A 16,870-nucleotide genomic window follows, 5' to 3' on the forward strand; every position below is an offset into this window, starting at 1 on the left:
ATCAAGCTTACAAACCAGCCTCCCCAGAACTACAGTACCCAGCTTACTTTGCACGTTGCAAAGAAGAGATTTTTTTTTATCTGTGTCCTTTGCTCGCAGTAATGTGTCGCTGTGGTTTAAGGGGTATATTGGCTGCCTGTAAAATACCCTGACCAGACTGCTAAAAGCCCATGAGCTGACATTGCACTGGACATTCTGTTTCTGGACATTACTGACTATTACAGTACTGAGTATGGGCTTGTCTAAATGAGGGAGAATACCAGAAACACAGTAAAATAAACATAAAATGATGTCATGTGGAAGAGCAGGGAAACGTTCTAATGAAATATAAATTATATAAATTATGAATAAATATATTATAATATGAATATACAGTTTTTTTTAAGCTTTTATTGTTTTATTATTCAGATGTTTTATTTTTGAAGACAGGACAATCTTATATTCAACACAGTATGAGAAGTGGGACAGAAACCAAAAAATTGGTTTAAATTTTTCTGCAGCGTGTCCTCCAGAAACAAAGGAGTAAACTAATGGTGACATGTACAAACAAGCTATACAGAGAGCCAGACAGATACAAAATAGTCAGCCCAGAACGTGCATGACGATGCAGACAGATACAGTGGGCATGTGTATTCATTAAATGCAGAAAGCCCCGAGGAAAGTCGATAGAGAAGCTGTTTGGTGTTTATGCGGGTTATGCGGTGACACTCTTGCCAAGGTCACCCACAGTATTTGCTGCATCACCATAACTCAAGACTAATCACGGTACTGTGTTTGCAATCTGTGGTCACACACACACACGCACACACGCACAAGCATGCACTAGTCTCATTACCCTTGGTTATTTATGAGCTCAACCATGTACCCTCTTCTGCAATGTCCAACCTCAGCACCTTCGGCAGCGTCTTGTTTTCTTTCAATCTCTCTCAGTCATTCATTTTTCTCCTCCCTGCCCTCCTTTCCCTCCCTCCCTTCATTCTTCCATCCTCCCCTACAAACCACTTCCACTGTCTTCCTTTTTGTTCTCACTTTTCCTCCTTCTTCCTCTTGTTCTACTTTTTAATAATTCACCCCCCCCCCAGGGGAAAAGCTCCCACTGTCACAGGCCAAGACCATTAATCAATCCCTTGTCTCTCTCCTCCTCTCTACTTCTACCTCTCTCAGCTCTTAACCTCCCTTCTCTCCTATATTTTCCCGCTCTCCACGTCTCTTTTTGCTTTCCGCATTCACTTTTCATCTCTCATGTTTCTGTACATCATTTATGTTTTTGTGGTCTTATCTGCCCTCACTGCTCCCTTTGATCCTTTGAGCCGGCCTCTCCTCCCCCTAAACAACCCCCCCCCCCCCCCCCCCCCCCCCCCCCGTTATTCTTCCTCAGATAACATGCCTCTCATGTTGTTCTGAACATGTTCTGAAAAATAAACAAGCCTCATTTAAACACTCGTTCAGCATGAATTATTAGACCAATGAGAAACTGATGAACACAGGTAGGATGTTACACATTAGTTGTCCTAAAATACAAAGAAAAACATCTAGAAAACCTAATGAACGACCGACAGTAATTAAACTGCTCATTTTCTCTCTCTCTCTCTCTTAATCACTGCTCTCCTTTTCACCGTCACCCTCCATGTGGGTCTTTTTGTTTCCTTCCATTGTTCTTCCTCTCCTCCACCTCTTTCATTCTTCTGTCTTCTCCTTCTCCTCTTTCCCCAGTGATAACGTATAGTTCTCATCTCCTGTCGCCTCCCCAAAACACAAAGCTATACAGTCCCGTCTGCACCAGCTCTTATCAGATATCTACCTCTTGCTCTCTGATGCACACACTTTGTTGTCATGTCTAGAGCCAGTTATCAGATTGAACTCTTACACCCCACAGTCTGCAGGCCGTTTCCTCATACGTACACAAACATTACACAGACCAGCACCTACAGACAGAGAGTGTATTACCATGCCTGCAGGAGGAGTGGTCGCACGTTTCCTTCTTTCTGACGCCCGCTTGCTGGAGTTTGCCGGGCGCGTGGTGGGGTGCGGAAGCAAGGTTACCGGTCAGGATGTTGTTGTCACGCCGCTTCCCCTCTTCATGTGCTCCTCTGTCACTCTGGCCACCGCTCCACGAGAGGTTCTGTCTTCTAAAGAGATGGAGAAGCAGAGGGAGGAGGAGGAGGAGGAGGAGGAGAAATGGATGAAAGGTTAATCAGTGACTCAACAACTACAGGAGGAAATGTCAAGGGAAAATTGCAAAGTTGCTTCTGCCTAAATGCAGATTTCATAAATAACTAAATTGATAATTCAACAAACTACAGAGAGCAAAACAGGAAAAAAAAAAAAGTGGCATGATCATCATCTAATCAGCATCAACCCCATCACACTCAACCTGTATCTGTCTAACCTTGCAGAGCCCAACACCACCCATACCTTGATTTCCCCCCTGTAACACTCAACTCTCTCTCCCACACACACCCACACACACCCACACACACCCACACACACCCACACACCCACACACACACACCCACACACACACACACACACACACACACACACACACACACACACACACACACACACACACACACACACACACACTCAAACTCATACACACACATGGTTTTCTCAGCAGGGGTGCAGTCCCTGTCCTTGAAGGGAGATCTGACAGAATGGCTGATCAACCCATGTGGAGATAGACATGTGGACACACACACATACACACACACACACACTAGCACACACACAGGCCTTCATTCATTTTTCATGAGCTGGCAGGGAGCCCAGGGAGGGGGATGTAATACAAACATCTACTTGTTTTCATACACTGGGTTACACACTTAAGCCTTACACACCCTCCTCCATTCATACGCAGTGTCACACACACACACACACACACACACACACACACACACACACACACAGCAAATTAGTTAATGGACTACAGGTGAAATGTTCATTTTTTCTGGATAAAGACATACAGGAAACAAATGAATGAGTATGTCACTGAATTCAATAGCCTACTTAGTACTTAATGATTTTTTTAATACAAAGTACATAGTATATATATTGAAAATATATACACATAATATTTTACATGGAGGATGTTACCACAGTGAGCCTTGAAGTGTGTCCATACCTTGAATGCACATGGCATATCCGACCACTTTAACAAAGGAGCAGTGATGAAACTGTGTGAAATAATTACTCAGATTTCTGCTTTACTGTGCAGCACTTCAGATTCACCTCAGGATGAAGAGTACAGAGGGAGGAAGGAAAAAAAATGGCGAGAAAAAGGGGACTGACAAAACTTAGAGATGGACTTAAAATTACAATGTGCGATGCCTGGTGAGAGCGGGACCACTGTGCTGCTGAGTGCTCTTTCCAATACCATGTGTGACAGGCATTTATTCCCTTCAATGAACAAAAAACTGAGGTGACAGTAAAGTAATAATGAAAAAAAAATGCAGAGGCTCTACAGAAACCCACAACACAAAAACCCTAAACTGACACATACGTTATAATGAGTTTGGGATTTTGCAAAAAGTAAATTGAAGTTATTTGTGACTTCTACCTTTAGCTCATCTCTGGGCTCTGTACAGTAAAGTAAACATCTGGAGTTGCTATGAAAACACAGGCCAGTTTTATCAGTTCGGAGTGAGCAGAGGACGCACAACGTTCCTTTTCACAACATGAAATGTCAACAGTATCACCACTGACAGTACACAGACGCATTTGGTCACACTCAAACCAGAGAATTGACATTTATAGAGCTGTGCAAGTCTGCGCATGTTCACACCGAAGGGTAGATGCTGATCTCTCAAAGAGTGCAAGGGTTGTCTCAAGCAGGTGTGTGTTAATTTCACTGATGAAAACTGTGATTGAGTATATTCATCCACAAGAAATTTTCCATGATGAAGGTGAAATGACGATGAGACGAAAACAAAACAACAACAAAACTGTTATCCTTGAATCAGCGGAGATAAAATGAGATTTGAAAATGAAAGGACACAAAAACTAAAACTAAATACATGATGAGAATAATTGAGGCTGGTGGCAAAACACTCGCTGATGTTTCGACCCACTCCATTTATACTGCTGCAGAAGGAAGGAGCGATCGCTTCTAACCTCAAAGTAGTTTGCTGAAGTTAGATTAAAATGCTCAGACTTGATCTTCATTTAAAAAACCTGAAATGTTTACAAAGTTTTGTCGACTTATTTATTGATCATTTAATCAAGTCAGAAATAACAAATGTTTTAGCCGATTAGATTTGACTGAAAACATGAATGATAGAGTAGTTTCGACTTTTGGTCTCAGGAGTAAAACTACAATAAATCTAAAAATGCCCGCCAAAATCAACAATTTATTGTCATCTATTGTTACTGGATTGAAGTTTGATCTGCAAAACCCAGAGTATCTGAGCAATTAGATTAGACAGATACTGCACTGATGTGGGAAACAATACAGATATATTCATAGGGCACATTTGAAAAGATCAAATCTCTCTGCTGTTGATCTTTTCAAACTTTTACCGGCAGTTTTCCTTTATTTACCCTCCAGCTGATAAATAACAATGTCTCTAATGTGTAGAGCATCTCATCACCCTGAGACTACATGGATCCGAGGCTCTGTCTGGACTCTGTCAGGAGACACAGAAGATAAACACACATGTGACTGTTGGCCTCTCCTGGAGTAGACCTGCTGCAGGATTAAACTGTGGTGATGCTGCAGCCTCTCAGTGAAAGCTCAGTGGGAACCAGGTAGAACAAGAACAAGAGGGGGAGAGGACAAAGGGAGAGATGCCATGAGTAGTTAGAGAAGTGCTGAAGATAATGGAGAGAACTGGAAATGAGCATGAACAGGAGCAAGTAAGACAGAGAGAGCGGGCGAAACAGGCAGAGAGCGAAACGGTAAGGAGAGTACAAAGCCGTGCAAAGGCGACCGAGGGGAATCGGATAAACAACCAGCGCCAGATATTGAGCTGGGCCCTCAGGCAAACAGACTCCACCAGAGGCTGCTCCTCATTTTCTCTCCAGTGTTATTCCTCTCTGCACCACTGGCCGCTGGCCTGCCTCGCTGACAATTACCTCCTCGACACACCTGGCAGCAACGGTGTCTGTGCCCATGCACTTTTTTGATTTGCCAGTTACTGTACAGCCAACACTCATCACTGGAGGGTGGGTGGAGGGGCTTGAGCTCTCTTCCAACATGTCTTGGCCACTTAGGATTGTATGCACATGATTATAGTGCCTGCACAAAAACACAGGCCCAGACACAAACACCCTGCCAAGAAGCATAATAACAGAGTGCCAGCCCCCATTCGATTCTCATTATCAGAGCAATTCAATGATAAACAACAACACCCCCCCCCCCACCCGTTCCTCTCTCTTCTCATTTTTCTTTAATTAAAATCAAGAATACAAGAATAAGAAATGCAGTGCACATTATGGTTTAAAAATTTTATAAAAGAAAATAGAATGGTGTTTGAATCGAAGCTTAAATGAAGCCCTGAATCTAGAGAACAATGTGTGGCCGACAGTATGCCCACTCTCCTCCGGCTCCCACTGGGACTGCAGGCGACTGAGGGAACCATGTTTTCGCAAACTGTATCTGCCCGTTTGTTCATGAATCCTCCTGTGGTTTTGTCTTCCTTGGGCCCACACTGACCAATTATTACCTTTCTCTCTGCATCCACCCTCTAACTCTTTTTGTGTGCCTCCCACTAGTATCCATTCTCCATTCTTCCTCTCCTCTCTTAGTCACACCATCCTGGTGGGCCATTAATGTGTGATTGTGTGTTTTTCTCCAGAGAGGGAGAGGAGAAAGGGGGAAAACTGGCAGAATCCCTGTCTCATTAACGCAGGTGGTGGCTCATGGACATTAGCATGTTTCACCCACACAAACACACACACAGATTTCCATATGGCACGCAGACACACACACACAGGCATGTGCACCGATACCATCACCATTGCCTCAATTTGGCCCCATAGTTATTGAATATATTTGTCCTAGAAGTTTATGCATGAGGGAAATCACACACACACACACACACACACACACACACACACACACACACACACACACACACACACAACCTGTGCTGTGTCCTTCTCCTGCCTGCGCCAATAGCTGGTGATTACATCCTGTTTTCCCTAAGGAGATGAAAGGAATCGGGCAGAGGATAAGAAACGAGGGATGGGAACTGATTGAAAGATGAAGGAGAGACAGCAGAGCCGGGGAATTTGCTGAGATGGCTCTGAGCAGCAATTTACACCTTTCTCATCTGATAACCATCAAATGAGATGAACAGTGGAATAGAAAAAGTGAAGAGACAGAGGACTGACAAAAGCCACAGAGAGACAGAGCTAATTAGTGTTGGAGGAGCTTATTTTCACAGTGTATTCCCTTTAAGACTTCTGATTTTCTGCTTAAAATTGTAATTAGATTATCAAAATTCTGCATCATTCCGCTTTCGAACTCCTTAAAATGTAGTTGACTGTCATGTTTACTGACTGTAGCACGGTTGGAAGTGAACAGTTTCATCCAACAGCCACACTGCCAGCAGGATACCAGTCAAAGCACCTCTGATTAATGGCTGGTTACATGCCAGAGTAACTGCAAGGAAATTCTTTACTTTACACATACAATTAAAGTCTGCTGGCAAATTATTCATTATGAAAAGACCTCATTGTTTTATTGTCACAAAATAAGGAGCTTTTTTATTCTAGGGAATTTTAGCTACATAAACCATCTGTAGTGTGATTACAATGGAGAAAGGCTTGGGTCCCGTCCCAGAAGAAAGCTTCCTGCCATAGTGTGGAATAAGATATTATCTCAAACACAAAGTCCAGACACAGCACTGATTTACTATATATAACCTAATATCAATCTACTTTATTTATTTCCATGTTGCTGTCCCCCCTTTAACAAAGAACACAAGCATCTCATGTAGTGTTGAAAAAAAGGTGCTGAGGGACCCTTCATGAGGTAGCCGAAGCCTAATGGGTGTCATGTTCTTGCAGCTCCGTGTGTTAGTTCCAGCTCTTGCCCCGCTGTCACATGTCATACTCACTCATTCTCTAAACCAACAACCTTACAGATGTCTCTGCGCTCCAGTGAAGCAGACCTACAATGAAGCTAATCTTTACAAAGAAATACGCAGGTATAAATATGGATATGGTATCTCTGGCAGCGAAGTCTGTGCGATGTTGAAGTTATTTCCGAGCTCGAGTGGGTAAAGTATTTTGGCTCTCGTGCTTGCTTTTCCTCACCAATGCTATTTCTGACCCATCATGTTTAAACATTCATTATACACCTGAATGGCTGTTTGAGTGTGTGAGCAGCCTGTTTGTTATATTAGCACTGACTTGCGTGTGGCTCGCTCCTGGGTTACTGGAGCCACAGTGTTTGCATCTGGGAAAACATCTGCAAAAGTGTGTGGTAATGAATTTGACAAACAGGCACGCACAAGACACAGGCAGGCCCAAATAATGAAACTCTTAGGACCAGGTGGTGCACGATAAAGAGAATGGATGCAGCATCACGCACCCATACGCCTCTCTCTAAACCACCTCTGTTGTGAAGGAGCATGCATTGTGTAAACAGGTGCTAGCCGACTGAGATGTCTGACAGAGGGAGCTAGCTGACGGAGGGAGGGACAGAGATAGAGGAGGTAAAAAGACTGAGAGGTTTCATTTTTGATTGCAGAGGAGATGGCACAGAGTAAAGAAGAGTGTTCTTAAAAATACAAAAATGCGTGCTTGAACTTTGATGATGATTTTGAACATCTCTGTTTCCAACATAAACTTCCCCTACATTTCCTATTCATCCCTATTCCACCCTAACAACATCTCACTTCCTCATCTGTCTTTTTCTATTTCCTAATTTCCTGCCTTTCTTTTCATCTTTATTTTTTCACTGCCAAGGAAACATCTTTACTGTACTGGATGTGGAGGCATTAGACTTTAACATGCTGCATAAACACGTTGACTAAAATAGAAGTTGGAATAATTTGGGCTGGATAAAGCAGGTGTGAACATCCTCCTTTTAATGGCACACCAGTAAATGTGTGAAAAAGTGGCTCACAGGTTCGGTGACAGTGAGTAGTTACAACCTTTGACTTTTACAACACATAAAAATGTCGCTACCATTTGCACATGGAGAGCAGCAAAGACTGCAAGCCAGCTTCAGGGTTTTGTTACAATTTAACTCCTTCAAGGGAAATTAACAACTATTACAAGCATGGCAAAACATGTACTGCATTCCGATAAACATACAATGAATATCCTGATGAAACTATGAGCATAGGTCATTCTGATGAAAAAAAAAAAAAAAAGAGCAACAGTACTCAGTGTATGAAATTAGCACAATACCAGGAGCTGTATTGGGTACTTAAGTCAGGAAAAAGAGACAGAGGAAGAGACATTTCAAAGGGCCAAGAACCATTTTAGTTACACTGTCCTCCTTAAGGTATCAGGGCCAGAGGCAAAGGCAAAGACTCTGACCCTCCTGTTCTTGTGCCACTTGGTGTCTATGTGGAGACCATTTATCAAGATCTGGAAAAGATAGAGGGGTAGGTCAAGTGGCTCTGCTGTGCAGCCAGAGGAAGAGCTTGTATCTCACTGCTTGTAGTTTTGAGTGATAAACCACTGGCTCACTCACTAAGTAGAATCTGGAAGTTCATCATTTTTTAAAAACCACTTCAGCAGACTCACACTTAGAGTAGAAACAGTTTGTACTGATCATGGCTACAGCGATCAGCCGCTTATATGGATCAAAAAGCTTGGGACGGAATCATTCCTATACAAATACTGTTTAAATAATTCACCTGTAGTAATCAAGTAGTCCACTTACAGCGCTCAATTTGGGTCCTTTCATACACAACAAAATAAGGAAAAAAATGTAAAACTTTTGTAGCCTGCTACCCTATGCTGTTATGTGCTTCGGCGGTCTGTGTGTGAGTGTGTGTGAATGTGTGTCTGCCATGCGCACTCACGCGCCACATGATATCTTCACTGCTGTGGCTCAGTGAGTTTCTCTGCCCTCCTGTTCCTGCTTCGGGACTTTTACAGTGCGTCATTATCTTCCAGACTCTCCCACAGCAGCAGGTGTGTTACATGAGTGGAGTGTACTAATGTGTTCACCCTGACCATTCAGACAAGGCTTGGAGCAGGAGAGGGCCATGGCACAGTTAATGTTATTTCGGCTTTAAATCGGTAATAGAATTCATTACTTTATATTCATGTAATAAACACATAAATGCTACACATAAATGCCAGACACTACGTACAGTTTCTACTGTATCTGTACCTGCATTGGCGAGATCTACCTTGCTTGTGTGTAGGAGAGAAGGGTGAACAACAGGCCTCTAACACCCTCTAACTGATGAGATTTGAGGAACCAATGAACAAACAAATGATTCTATAGAGAGGCCCCTTCAACATAAAGCTAAAGCAGGAGAAAGACGTAAGTTTGTTAACTGTCTTACAGATCTTGAGATTGTAAATCCTAGAAGAAGAAAAAAGCTTTTGTGTTTTGCAAGTGAAAACACTTTTCTTCTTGCCAACAGACGCTTAAGTTTTCATCTGCAGAAATACACCATGCACAGAAAAGAGCCGCCATATAATAGTAAAGACACATAAATAATCAAAGGTCATCAGCGTTCATGCACTTGCCACCCCCTCTTTTTTAACATACAGCCCATATAGTGGAGATAGAATCAGGAGGAAGTAGCATGCTGGATATATTACCTGCATTATGTCTCATTAATGCAGGTCTATGCAGCAGCTTAGACATGTGCTGAACAGATATTAGAATAAAGGACACCAGGGAAATGGTGTCAGGCGTGTACCACATGTCTGTAATGGTGTAGCCGTGCGCTGTTTCTATCTTCATTCCTTGTCACTTCTTGGTTGCAGCTCTCTCTCAGCTTAAAGAGGTGTATGAATACATTGTAGTGAATTTATTCTCATTTGTAGTTGATTTTGCTCTCCCCTTCTGTGTCTCTGTCTCCCTCTCGTTTTTGCCAATTTGCTCCTCCCTGACATTTTTCTTTTCCATTTTGTTGTCTCTGTCCATTCCTCTACAACAATACTAACGTTTAGCACTTGGCACGGAGAGTGCTTAACCGATGTGACAACCGGGAGGACGACTGCTGATTGCAACCTGAAAACACTGCCAGGAATAGGCCAATTAAGGAGTTACACATTCATTTAAAACTATGGCTCTCAATTCCAGTTGTCAGAGCAAGTTGGTTGTTCTCTCCTGGTTTTCATCACAGCCATTTAATCAGGAACTGTTTTACACCTGGGAGTCAAGGTGAACGCAATTTAGACACTATCAGGAGAGAAAATTAAAAAGAATGAGAGAACTACTTACACTTCTGATTGGACTCTAATGAAATGTTCATGTGCGGCCTGTGGTTCTGACACTCCATTTTTTTATCTTTTCTACACACTTCACATCAGAATTACTTCCATTTTTGTATTTCTCCTGAGGTAAAATTTTAACCTTTGACGGACAGAAAAATTAATTATTTAAAATGATTTCATCGTATTCTACAAATTGCAAATATGACATTTTGAGATACAATGATTAAGACCAACTTGCAGGAAAACACAGCATTTCATTATTCATAAATATCAGTGAAAATAGTTTTCAGTGTACATTTGTGTTATGAAAGCTTATTTCAGAAACTTCTGTTTTTTTTTCTACGGATGATTGAAAACGCTGCATAAATATTTCTATACACGTTAACATTGTAGTTATAATATTCACTACATTTATCCTGTTTTTTGGGGGTTTTTTTAAATGCAGTGCCAGACTAGACTTTTGAAACATTTATTGATAAGTGTTTAATTTATTGATATTTTCAATCGTATTTAATGACCACATAGTCTGAGGAAGAATGTCAAATATAGATGGACCAATGTGTTTCATAAATAAGTGAAGATGACTCTACTCAGTATCACAGTGGACACGCACTGACTGAACAGATATGCACAAAAGCAATTATTTCTCCTACTGACTGCTGCACTGATTTCCCCCCTGATCTTAACTTATGCACCTGGATTGTTCCAATTTATCTTAGCTCTCTTACCTCTCTGATGTTTTCATGCTGTTATTAACTTCCTGTCTATCAGTCTCAGTCTTTGTGGTATCACATTAGACTTTGTCTGTCGCATTCTTGTCAATTTGTCATCCTAATTTGTTTTTTTATTGTTTCTTTTGATATGATAAGCATAGTCCCCTCAGGTTTTTTATTGTATCTTCTGAATTTTGAGAAAAAAATCCAGACAAAATAGTGCATAAACCTTTCTGTTACTGCCTTCTTAACATTCAAAAACAGATAAGATTTGATGCTACAGTTTACTGTGACTACTCAAATACATATTTGATGCTTAAATGTGTATAATTTTGTCCAGTTACAAGAATTATAACACCGCAGGTGTCACTTCTTAATGATGATGTTGATTGTTTGATGCAGCAGGTTTGTGCAGCTTGCTATAACACTTGAAATTTAGCCTAGGTGCCTCCCATTTCTTTTGTTCATCTTTGACATGTTTCTGCACCTTGATTGGAGTCTGCATGTGGTAAATTCAGCTGATTGGACATGATTTGGAAAGGCACACACCTGCCTTTATAAGGTCTCACAGCTGACAATGCATAATAGAGAAAAGGCCAGGTCATGAGGAGGAAGGAACTTCCAGCAGATCTCAGAGACAGGATTTTGTTTAGGAACAGGTCTGGGGAAGGATACAAAAAACCCTCTGGCTGCACTGAAAGTTCCCAAGAGCACAGTGGCCTCCATCATTCTTATATGGAAGAAGTTTGGAAAAACCAGGACTCTTCCTAGAACTGGCTGCCCGGCCAAACCAAGTAATCACAGGAGAAAGGCCTGGGACATGACCAAGAACCTGATGGAAACTTTGGCTGAGGCCCAGAGATCCTGTGTAGAGATGAGAGACACCTCCATAATCTCTCTGTTTTGAATGCTGATGCTCTCACTCTGGTTCTTATATTGCACTCCTAATTCCTCACTATGATCCATCCTAACAGCATTTTCTATTGGGGGAGACATTTAAATCACCATCTCCACCACCTGGGTGCCCATATAATCTTTTTACAACAGACTCATCTTGAAGCCTCAGATCATTTAAAATTGAAGATGGGATGGGTAGGTCAGACTGACCATTCCTCACTTCCTCATCAAGAAGTGCAGCTATCTTGCTACATAAATCTGTTCCTTTTGTACATTCAAACATTTCTCTGATACTAATGGTAGATTCATTATAGTTACTGGCTAGATTCATAATACTGGTGTGGTTTTGGCAAATGTATATGTTTCCAACTGTGATGATGATGATGCCTTTTTTAAACGTCTTTTCTTAACACTCCCTGATATGTCTTCACACGGATATTAGTAGGAGACTTCAACTGCTGGCTTAATCCTCAGTTGGATCGCTCTTCTTCCAATGTTTGTATGCCTTCAAAGTCTGCCAAGGCAATCCAGTCCTTTATGAAGGAGTTTGCTGTCTCTGAAGCCTGGTGCTTTTTTTAACCCTCCTAGAGGGAATATTTCTTCTTTCCCCCATGGTCATTGTAATTTTACCCATATTGACTTTTTCCAAATTTCTGTGGATATCTATTCTGAACTTCACTGGTACTTGTGTGCACCTTAATACAGGCTTACATTCAAATGAGGAATTTGTTTACTTTGTCTCACAGCAAACTGATGTGAGTTTTAAGAAAACGCCTGATGTGTTTGCGTGGTGCTGTGTGAGACTTTAGAAACATTCAGGGAGATAATCTCCTTCACAGGATATGAGAAAAAAAAAGGTTGAAGAAAAACTGAGTTGGCGCAACATAAATCTCAACTTGATAACATGTATACTACCTCCCGATTTCCAGAGATATATAAGGAGCATCTCTCCTTACACGCAGAGTTTGATGGTCTTATGACACATATTACTGAACTTCTGCTTGAGATCCAAGTTTTATGAACATGGTGACAGAGCCAAAAGGCTGCTAGCACACCAGATTTAGATGCTGAGAAGACTTTCAATAGAATGGAGTAGAATTATATTGTCTGCATCTCGGATAAATTTGATTTAGGGAAAAGTTGTATTGCTTAGAAAAAGCCGCTCTATTCTTCTACACATGCCTCAGTCAGGACAAATAATATTCGATTTGTGTATTTTTGTATTTATCACTCCACAAGACAAGGTTGCCCTTTGAGTCAATTATAATGTGCAATCCCCATTGAAACCCTTTCAACAGTGCTTTGTTCTAACCCCCATATTACCCCCATAATACCCCAGTTGAACGATGAGGGTTGAAGGTCTCCCTTTATGCAGATGACCTTCTGTTTTACATTTCCAACCTGCCCATCTCTGTCCCTGCTGTTCTTGCCCCTCGTCATTTGATCAAATATCTGGATACAAATTGAACTTAAACAAAAGTTAGTTATTTCCTATTAATACTGGTAATAATTATCCTCTTAACAACCTACCCTTTAAAATTGTCCAGCCCAGATTTATACATGTAGACCTTTAAGGCTAACTGAGAAGATTGAGAAGACTGTGAATGCAATCTATATTTGGTGGAACAAGTAAACTTGATTAAAATGAATATTCCTCTACAAATTCTAAGTTCAATACATACCACTTTTCCTCCCCCAGACCTTCCTCTGCAAAGTGAATAGTCTAATCTCTGGAATAATGAATTAATCTGGAATAAGAAGGTTCCTAGGCTTCATAAGCAATACTTACAAAGGCCTTGACCGCTTGATCCTCCCCCACTTTCTAACTACGCCACACTAGCTGCTAATTATGTTTTGTCCTCCTCCCCTAGCAGACAGTGTTTTCTTAATGTGGTCAAATCTTGCTATGAATACTTTCAAAGACTTGTATATTGATAATGTTTTTGCATCCAACAAACTTTCACTTCCCAGGAAACATTTTTCAGATATTAACAGGTCCATAACTATGCAACAACATGTTCCCCATGTTTCCCAACCTACATAATGATTTGATTTTAGATGTTTTTCTGACACAAATTTCAATTCATATACCTACAATAAAAATTAATCTCTCTGAGAGGAGGATGTGGGGGATGTATTACAGGAGGTAGTTTGATTTGATTGAAATTTTATAGTGCGTACACAAATCTTCTATTTGTGCCAGAAGTGGTTTTAATCAATGTAAAGTGGTACTACACTAAGACTTGGTAAAGGGCACTGGCAGTAGGGGCCACTGGACCTCCCCACTTTATGCCCTTGTTCCACATCATTTACAAGTCATGGATCACTGTATCGCCATTTCAAACATTCCTGTCCACTCTAAAATAAAGCAGGCAAACATACAACAGGAAGAATATTTAAATTCTAATCAAATAGGACATTGTGTAAAAAGGGGGAGTGACAGATGCTCAACTTGCGGGGGAAAGGGAGGGACTGACAGACTGAAGGCTCTGTGACACAGTTCACCGACGGAGACCATTTACAACATGAGCGTTAGAAAGTCTTTCAGGTGTTTCAAGCGTTTCCTACCCTCTGCTTCACATCAGTAGAGTTTTGAAACTCTGTCAGTGGCACTGTGTGGGGTAATGACTCAGGTGTGCAGTTCACAACAATGAGACACATTTGACAGAAGAGGGATTGTTGTGCACAAAGGATATTTAGGATTATAGCAGGTTTAGGCGCATCTACAGACTAGCCTCCTTCTTGCCAAATTAAAGTTTGCCATTACACACAAGACGTTTCCACACGCCAGCTACTCATTCTGAAATCACAGTGTAGAGTGGAAACCTCACTTCAAAAAACATATTTATCAAGATTTTGACTGAAACCTGGATGATATGAAACAGTAACTTTAAAATGAAGCAGCCAAAAGAGAATAAAAGCATGACGTGTTGCTTTAGTCTTCTGATAACATAATTCAGCAGTGTCTGCAAGCTGCTGGAGGTGACGTCATATAGTTTGCAGACACTGAAATTTATAGCATGTTCAAGTGCTGGCTTGGAGAGAACCTAAAACCATCTCTGTGCCTCTCTCATGTTTGGCTGAGTATCTGGAGCCCTGTACAGCACCACGTGGTCTATCAAATTCATGATCTTATGGCCAGCTGCTGGCACCATCCTGCAGATGCAGGCAGCAAGCTGGCGAAAGGAGCACCTTCCCCTGGTTGCCTGTGCACCACGTGTCATGATCTCTGCAGCAGGTGGAGTCGTGTGAGCTCAGCAGAGAGTCATGCATATAACTCCACATACTAAAAAAATAAAGTCATGGATTTATTGGTTAGTATGGGTAGCACACACTACTTCTGAAATGAAGCAGGACCCTTGGGCCTGATTGTCGGTCAATAAATTTGGGAAAATATGGGGTCCAATTTCCCAACTCATAAGGAAGATACATTTCTCTGAGGCAACTTTTGATATCAATATTGAGTTTGTTGTGGTGTGGGTGGTATTCTGCTGCACTGACTATTAGTGTCTGTTATGGACACAGTTTACTATTGGCTAACTTTTTAAAAATTAGTTTGTTTATGATTGTGTTGTTTTTCAGTCTTTGTAAGCTGTTATGATGTTTCATAATGCCACCTGTCACTTTTCACCATGCTCTCATGTCCTTTTTTTTTTTTTAAGGGAATAAATACCTTTTCACTTTTTATAAATGCTCTGATTGTATGTTCTTGAAAAACCCAGCAAACAAACAAACAAACAAACAAACAAACAAACAAACAAACAAACAAAAATAAATAAATAACAGTCCAATAGCTAGTACCATTAATTATGTCCTTGCTTCTTTTGAGAACCTACAATCAAGAAGTGGGTCAGTTATTCCCACAAGAAGAACTGCCATAATTGCACACCGTACTCGCACACACCTGACAGTATGCAGACCGATGAAGTGGACAACAAGCTTGGAAAAATGAAGATAAATGATCATGCTTTGGATTATTGATCAAAATGAGCATTTTAATCTATATTAACAGCAGAACAAGGTCAGATCAATTTTTGTTGAACTCAATTGATTTCTATGAATGATGGGTTCCCCTTAGTTACCATTTCTACTTTTACCAATGGATTTGTAGGCATTGGCTTTCCTCTGATCCTATCATCAAATATACCCTATATATACCCATACCCATAACATACCCTAAATGAAAATGAAACCCTAACTTAAGCTGGAGAAGTGTGTATTCCCTGCTAGCATGGAAGAAAGACACTGTTACCCTGCATATGTTTTAAACTACCACACTGTAGTTCTGTCATGACTGGGTCCTGGTGCAGGCCAGGGGAGGTCAAAGCACAGAGAATTGATGAGATGGCGGGAAGCAGAGAAAACGCTGATGTTGCTTCTAGGAGGGAAATAGATAACATTGACAGGGGAGCGTTAACTCCCCTCGGTCGATTATTAAAATGGAGAAAGCTGTGTATGTGTGCAGTTTCTGCTGATGGTGGGCCAGACTGGAGAGACTTGGGTCACAGGTTAACAAGGATAGATGAATGTATGTATTTGATAGATAGATAGATAGATAGATAGATAGATAGATATGCACACTAACTATCTATCTATCTATCTATCTATCTATCTATCTATCTTTAATCATTTCAGGTACACCTGTCATCTTCATGGGTTACCTCACTTTTAACTGAAAACTTCACTGCCATACACAAACACACAGATGAGTACTGTCCTGCGTCAGTGTGGGGAATAAATAGACTATCACTATGCCAGCATGCTGCAACTGTGTGTGTGTGTGTGCGTGCGCGCGTGCACTGGTTCTCTCCTGCTGTGCTGATTTCAGCAGGAACAGATGGTCCTGCCAGGGCTCTGCCGAGGCTCCACAGCCCATAGTCTATGAGGAGACTTGTGAATGT

General features: G+C 41.2%; 1 protein-coding gene across 4 annotated transcripts in view; it reads right to left on the bottom strand.

The window, feature by feature from the left end:
• Positions 1 to 16,870, bottom strand: part of strbp (spermatid perinuclear RNA binding protein) — an 85,169-nt gene that overhangs the window by 34,664 nt on the left and 33,635 nt on the right. For all 4 annotated transcript variants that reach the window (XM_071465855.1, XM_071465853.1, XM_071465854.1 and 1 more), the window contains one exon: positions 1,948 to 2,129. In XM_071465855.1, coding sequence (XP_071321956.1) covers positions 1,948 to 1,950 — 3 coding nt within the window. In that variant the 5' untranslated portion in view covers positions 1,951 to 2,129. The remainder of the gene's footprint in view (positions 1 to 1,947; positions 2,130 to 16,870) is intronic.

This window comes from Trachinotus anak, unplaced genomic scaffold, assembly GCF_046630095.1.
Source record: "Trachinotus anak isolate AG129_WGS33_773 ecotype Australia unplaced genomic scaffold, CSIRO_AGI_Tana_v1 ptg000028l, whole genome shotgun sequence".
In the NCBI taxonomy this organism is placed as follows: Eukaryota; Metazoa; Chordata; class Actinopteri; order Carangiformes; family Carangidae; genus Trachinotus; species Trachinotus anak.